General features: G+C 45.8%; 1 protein-coding gene across 1 annotated transcript; it reads right to left on the bottom strand.

Moving 5' to 3' along the window:
* Nucleotides 1-3633: 3633 nt before the first annotated feature.
* Nucleotides 3634-6624, bottom strand: LOC145516240 (interferon tau-like). Its single transcript, XM_081517374.1, has one exon. The coding sequence runs from the start codon at nucleotides 4219-4221 to the stop codon at nucleotides 3634-3636; it is 588 nt and encodes a 195-aa protein (XP_081373500.1). The 5' UTR covers nucleotides 4222-6624.
* Between the last annotated feature and the right edge of the window lie 1038 nt (nucleotides 6625-7662).

The raw sequence follows: 7662 nt of genomic DNA, 5'->3' as shown, positions 1-7662 counted from the left end.
ACCTGGGTTGGGAAGATCCCCTGGAGAAGGAAATGGCAACCCACTCCAGTACTCTTGCCTGGAAAATCCCATGGACAGAGGATCCTGCTAGGCTACGGTCCATGGGGTCGCAGGAGTTGGACACGACTGAGTGACTTCACTCTCTCTCTTACTGCTGAGTCCAAGTGGAAGGGATGCAAGTGCAGTTATTATTCAAAGGGACATGGAGAATTTTCCCCTGAAGTCTGGTTCAGAACGGACAACGTATGCTTTAGGAAAGAGTTAATGCACCTTCAAACAGGAGCTATTTCCTCCGATTTCCCTTGTATTTCCCTACCCAGAATGCCATGGTCAAGGCACCAAGGATGTTAAAGTATGTAAAGCAAATGATGAATCTGTATCCTTGGCCAGTTGAGCAGCCTGAAAGTGAGAAACATATCCTGACCTTTCTTTCCACACAACTTCCTTAGCCCAAGACATGTCCTGCCTGAAGCTGGGAGTATTTTCCCTCTCTAAAATACAAAAGCTAAGGAAGCAGGCTTTTTCAAGTTATTGGTGTCCGTTCTTTCCAGGAAAGATCCTCCTTGAGGTCTGAAGAAAATGCTAAAGGAAGAAGACAGACCTCTGCTTAGAAGAGCAAGAAGCCTGTTCTCCAGACGTGGTCAATGTCCTAGTCCATCTTGGCCAGTAAGTGGCACGCTTCCTCCGTAATTATTTTAGTAGCCTCTAGAGGAAAATGGATCTTGCTTCCTAGTCCATTTTGGCCATGGCTGTTGTCACAATGTTGTAAGAAGGACATTCTCTCATTCCCAAAAATAGTCATCACAAGCAAATAACGTCTTGCATAAAAGTTTCTGAAGAACCTAGAACTTTCACTCAGACTTTTAATTGGTGGCTTTGCACTCTTAGGGCTTCCCTTGTGGCTCAGAGAGTAAAGAATCTGGCTGCAATGATGGGAGACCCAGGTTTGCTCCCTGCGTGGGGAAGATCTCCTGGAGAAGGAAATGGCCATCCACTCCAGTATTCTGCCTGGAGAATCCGATGGACAGAGGAGCCTGGTGGACTATGTTTCATGGGGTGGCAAAGAGTCGGCACGACTGAGTGACTACGCTTTGCAATCTTAAGGGGAAATGGGTAGCCAGAATCCCAAAGAAACAGGAAAGAGCTGTATGAATGGCTGGTGCAGGGGAAGGAGGAGTGAATCTTGAGAGCATACTGGGAATTGCTACAATGTGAGGAAGTATAGGCAGACTTTGTTTTATCCCATTTCACAGATAATTGCATTTCTTACAAATTGAAGGTTGGTGACAAGCCCACGTCAAGCAAGTCTATCAATGCCATTTTCCAATAGCCTTGGCACATTCCATGTCTCTGTGTCATACTGCAGTAATTCTCAGGATATTTCAAACTTTCACTGGCAAAACAATCTGAAGGTCCAGATGATCACTGGTGATTTTTAGCAATAGTGGAATGTTCTAATTAAGGTATATTACCGTCAGGCCACTCAGGATAGCTCTTCTCTTACTCTCGGTAGATCCCCTGCCCCACCGGTACAGCCTAGGCCTATGACTTGCTTTTCTCTGTACTTGTCTGAGGCCCCAGAGTTGATCTTTTGTATCAAAGGGGTGGTGAGGGGCGTGTCCCTCAACTGCTTTCCATGAAAATTAAAGAGCCCGCCTGATCTCACTCCCACTATGATTAGCCATCTCCTCCCTCACCCCCCACCCCCTCCTTCCCCATTCCCCACTTCCCCACCCTCTACTCCCCACCCCGCCATTGCTCTCAGAATGAAGCCTGTCACCATGTGTGAATACTTCCCACCACCCGTGCACCACCCATGGTGGGGTGTTGCTCCAGGACCTTGCTTCACACGTGTGAGTGCCTCCCATCCCTTAAGCCATCCATGCCTCTGTTCTTGGCGGCAGATTCTTCCTTTGGTCTCGAAGCTGGGCAAACAAAGGTCTTGTAAGCCTGCAGGGCACAACCCAACAATTGGTGGCAGCCAGGAGATGACAGAAACTCCTGTGAGTGTCAAGATACAGGATGAGGAATGGAAAGTTATTGGCGGCATCCACTAGAATGTGGGTCCCAAGAGTCTCTGGGTGATCCTTGAGGTGGCTGTCCGCTAACCCAGGGGGCCCCAAAGTTGCTGTCTGTAATCCCAAAGTTGTAGGGTATTCCTGAGGTGGCCATCTGCTACCATATGGTGCCCCAGAATTGCAGGGGGAATCCCAGAAGCAACAGGGAAATCCCTGGGTGGCTGTCCACTAGTACATGGGGCCTTTGGGTGGCTGTCCCTGATGAATGGGCGCTGCCCAGAGAGCTGGAGAACAATGGCCTCAGCTAGCTCTGCTATTGTATCAAAGTGAGCCTTTTGTAATGTTTTAAGCCAGCTTTCTGGAAGGAATTGGTATTTCTCTTGTGCCTTTGCCATATAAATGATCTACCTGGGCTCTCTGATACTAGTGGTCTGTGATCTCTAAGAGTAAGGAGGAAAAAGAGCTTAGGTAAACTCGGTAGAAATAATTATGTTTGGGTAATGTCTATCTAAAATAGTCTCCCCAGATTTTGGTGACTTGAAACTGAGTTAAGAGAATTCATTGACTTTCTGTGCCCTATGCTTAGTTGTATCACACTCTTGGAGACCCCACGGGCTACAGCCCTCCAGCTTCCTCTGTCCATGGGGATTCCCCAGACAAGAATACTGGAGTAGGTTGCCGGGCCCTCCTCCTGGGATCTTCGCAACCCAGGTCTCCTGCATTGTAGGCAGATTCTTTAGCGACCGAACCACCAGGGAAGCCCAAGAATACTGGAGTGGGGAGTTGGTCTCTCCCTTCTCCAGGGGATCTTCCTGACCCAGGAATCGAATTGGAGTCTCCTGCTCCGCAGGCGCGTTCTTTATCAGCTGAGCTACCGGGGAAGCCCCGCAGGCAGCTTAGGAAGGATGTATAATATTATTTATCTTTCCAGCATCATTTGTACCTAAAGCTTCCCGTGTGAGGACATTCTTTTCCTTTACCTCTCCTTGCAGTCTTTAGTATAACCGAAATAAAACAATACTGTTTACATAAACAGTATTCTCTGTAATACTGAGTGCTTCAATGCCGTAGGAACTGCATTTGGTTTATTCACATGTATTCCTTGGTGACAATTACACAGTCTGTCACTCGGGTACTCAATTTATATGTATAATATGAATGGAATGAATGAGTAAATAAATGTAACCACCCACTCTTTAATAAAGTTTTAAAATGGGGTTTGGATTTCACTTTTTGAGTGAAGAAACTCATTTTCTTTGATTTAATAAATATAACAAAGCACAAATGTAATCACATGAAATGGTAAAGATGCTTTAGAAATTTTAATATGATGTACAGATGAAATGTAATTTTATAAATTTCTGAACATTTTAAGTATGTTAAATGCAAGGAGGAATAAATAAATCAGCAACAGATAACCTCAGGGCAGGCATCACTTAAGGACTCATGCCCCTACAGCTGAATACTTTTATATCTACTTGCTTATTACTACTGACAAAGTATCAACTAAAGTAATTCAATGAATTTGGTGGCTAAAGCAGAAATCAGAGTCTTCTGAAATGAGCACAGGTGAGTGTACGAGGCTGATGTGGCATCTTGGTCGGTGAGAGTCATCTCAAGGTGACTTCAGAGCTCCACCCAGGTTTCTTATCCTTTTCTGCAAGATGGATGACGAAGAGAGGGCTCTCATCATCTCCACTCTGACGGTTTCCCAGGCGCACTCGCTGTATTCCTTCTCTTTCAGGTAGTCACGGATTCCCTGGAAGTACCTCATCACAGCCAGCACGGGGCCCATCCTTCCCGGGTCAGAGGCATCCTCTCCCTTCACCAGGCCCGGGCAAGCATCCAGGTCCTCCAGCTGTTGCATGAGTCCAGCGCGGAGCTGGTCCCGGATGGCCGTGTTCCAGGCAGCAGGGGAGTGCTCTGTCTGTAAGAGGTTGAAGCACTGCTTGAGCATCTCGTGGAGGACAGAGAGGGCCTGGTCCTTCTGGAACTGGCCGCGCTCCAGCATCTCCTGGGGAAGACCGAAGTCTTTTCTGTCCTGCAGACAGGAGCGAGGGGAGAGTCTGCTCATTTGCCGCAGGAACCTGAGGTTCTGCCTGCCAACCCACACATGGTTCCAAGGCCGGTTACAGCCCAGAGATCCTCCAGGGCTGCAGCTGACCAGCACCAGGGCCATCAGTAGAGAGACCGCGAAAGCCATGGGGAAGATGAGGCTGCTGCTGGCCTGCCTGAGACGGCGTCTGGGTGAACCTTGAGGTAGGGTGTCTGATGACAATCTTTCTAGCAAGGCTTTTAAGTAGGGAAGACGGTACTCATTGTCCGAAAATTTCTCCCTCACTTCCTCATTGTGCTTTCATTTAGATATTACCTATTTGACCTAGAAAATGTAGTCAATCTACACTCTGAAGTTTTACAGTAGAAGTTTAATTTTCCCAATAAACTTTGGATTTGTCAATGAACATGTGTATCAGTTAGATGAGATACTAAATAAAGGCTGAAGTTATGCAATAATACGAAGACTTATAGACATGTACATAGTTATTATGTACAGATTTAAGTATAATAATAAACATTCCTTCTGTTTGTATTTTGTCAGGAACATAAGTTTTCCTTGATCCTTAACTGCATTTTTCCCTCCTTATCTTACACGTAGGAATTCAGTCACTCAGGCCATATTGATATCTGTATTTTGTTTTCTGTCTCACCCAGGATAAGCTTGTAATTAGGAGTGAGTGAACGACTCAGATGTTTCTGTTCTTTTGAGGACATTCATTCAGGTTCCTGAGATTACATTTCACTGGGGCCACAGGGTCATGAGGAGGGGAGTATTTCCTGCCTAATCAGTAAACCAGGATGACACAGTCATCACGAGTTGCCAGCCCTCCAGGGTGCTCAGGAAGGGGACATACACCTGTGGGCGAACAGCTACCAAGTTGCAGCTACTCCCTACGGTGAGCCCAAGGCAACTCAGGATGTGATAAAATGCAAGATGCAAGAAAATGCAAGGAAAAATGCCCCAGGAGAGCTGAGATGCATGAAAGGAACGTGTTCAGTGAGCCCAGACACTTGCCTCTTCCCATACATGGGGAAAATGCTAAATTCCTTAACTTGAGATAGCTGGTTTTCTTTAATTCACAAAAACGCTTTGATGTTCAGACTACATCCCCGTTCTTGCAAATTCCTGTACAACCTGACGCTTCCCTTCACCTCCTTGGAGCAATTCTCTCAAGGTGAATTGAGAAACTGCCTCCCGAATTCCCTCCAAATAAAGTATAACGCTCATCTTTTAGGTTGTCACTATTTTTCTCTTTTTTGAATTAACTGATTTATTTTATTTGGAGGCTTATTACTTTACAATATTGCAGTGGTTTTTGCCATACATTGACGTGAATCACCCGTGGGTGTACATGTGTCCCCCATCCTGAACTCCCCTCCCACCTGCCTCCCTGTCCCATCCCTCAGCGCGGTCCCGGTGCACCAGCCCTGAGCGCCTGTCGCATTCATCCAACCTGGACTGGCCATCTACTTCACATACGGTAATATACATATTTCAATGCTAGTCTCTCAAATCATCCCACCCTCACCTTCTCCCACAGAGTCCAAAAGTCTGTTCTTTACCTCTGTGTCTCTTCTGCTGTCGCGCATATAGAGTCATTGTTACCTTCTTTCTAAACTCCATATATATGCATTAATATACTACATTAGTGTTTTTCTTTCTGACTTACTTCCCTCTGTATAATAGGCTCAAGATCAACAGTCAGGAACAATATACGAGACATCAGGGTTTCTTTCAACCAGCTTTTTATGGTCGATCTCTAGTCTTCCACGGGCTGTGCCGATACCCCCACCAGGAATCCTGCTTCTTTTCTGGTGCATGTAGGTCTGAAGATTCTCATTAACTGTCTTTCCAGTACCACCTCATTCACAAGGTGGTTATCACCTCTAGTAGCACATCTCCTCTGGAATGACGGTGTCCTCAGCCCAAAGTCTCTGGGCCTCCCCCATGAGGGCAGGCTAACCACATCCTGAGAACTTCAGAATTCTACTGTGGAGGGGCTTGTCTCCTTGTTTGCAAAGTCATTCATCTTCCAGCATCCCCACCCTCTCCCGTGCAGTGTTTGTGTGAAGGAGGGGAGTTCTCAGCGATGACTTCCTCTTCTTCCGATCCATGTCGCCAGCTATCAAGTGTCAGCAGCCCTGAGATGCTGAGATCTGAAGTGTGGAGACCTAAGTAAGTGGTGGCATTATCCAATTGCAATTGTTACACCTTTAGGAGACAATTTTTATTTTGCCACGACAGCTTTTGTTGCTCAATTCTTTTACGTAAAGTGTTCAAGATTTGTTCTGCTCAGAATTTCTGAGTTGGGTATAGGTGACTCAGTGATGGTGTTCTGTATTAGTAAAAGCTTATGTCACAGAAATCAGTCACCTTCAGGTGTTCGTTCAGTCTACATACTTCCGTTGGGCTGACTTGTCGATCCATCTCTGTGCTGTGCTCAGAATGCAGAGCAGTGAGGCCCAGGCTGTGTCAGGGAGAAATAGCCTCGGTTCTCTACTTACTCATGATGTTTTGTTTTAAATTTAAAGAACAGCAAAAGAAAAAAAAAAATTGAAGAACTTATTTTTTGCCTTTTGATTTACTGGCCAGTTTGTCTCTCCTACTGCGTTCCTTTCCGTTTCATCCTAGGGTTAATACAGAAGGAAGGGAAAGAATGGCAGAGGGGCATCACCATATTTTCTGTGATTTTCAAGACTAGAGATTTCTTTTGTTTCTCATTTCAGCTTTCCCGGAAGGCAAAACTTGATAGTTGTTTGTGGACAAAAATAAATCAAATATAATTTTGAATGTCATGAATGAGAATATAGACAACTGTCCTTTCTGCTGACAGTATGGCAAAGTGTACGTTGAAGAAAGGTCAACCAAAAAACGGAAGGAATCATAATATTTGAAAGTTGTCAAACAGTCTCAAAGACAGCCACGTGCACGTGCTAAGTCGCTTCAGTCATGTCTGACTCTTTGTGACCCTGTGGACAGGCTCCCCTGTCCGTGGGATTCTCCAGGCAAGAATACCTGAGTGGGTTGCTATTTTCTCCTCCAGCGAATCATCCCGACCCAGGAATTAAACCGTGGTCTCTTATGTCTCCTGGATTGACACGCAAGTTCTTTACCACTGGTGTCACCTGGGAAGCCTCCACAAAGACAGCCAGGTGAGACCAAAAATTGAAGATGTAGTCTTGCCCCCAAAAGGGGCCCCAAAGTGTTGAAGGAAGAAAGAAAAGGAACAAAACTTAGTTAAGAAACAAATTGGACAGCCCTCTCATTTGTCAGTTGGAGAGAAGCAAACTAAAGACAAGCCTGTACACTGAGGCAGAAACTGGACAGATCTAGGCTAAACTGAAGCCCTTCCCCACTCTCTGAGCAAACACTCGTGCACACATGCACACACACCCACCCACACGCACGCACACACACATGGATACATCCTGGTTAATTCCTGAATTACGATTGGATTACCTCAATAGTTCTCGAGTCTACCCAAATAGGCACACCCCAGGCTATTGGTTGGCAACAGTTGTATTCTCTGAGCTCCCTCTATTTGTGGCTGTGTTCTGTCTTACTCCTGAGTCAAGGTGGAAGGGA

This window comes from Giraffa tippelskirchi, chromosome 1 (genome assembly GCF_054371585.1).
Source record: "Giraffa tippelskirchi isolate mGirTip1 chromosome 1, T2T-mGirTip1v1.2.pri, whole genome shotgun sequence".
Taxonomy (NCBI): domain Eukaryota; kingdom Metazoa; phylum Chordata; class Mammalia; order Artiodactyla; family Giraffidae; genus Giraffa; species Giraffa tippelskirchi.
This window is presented reverse-complemented; position numbering and strand designations above follow the sequence as displayed.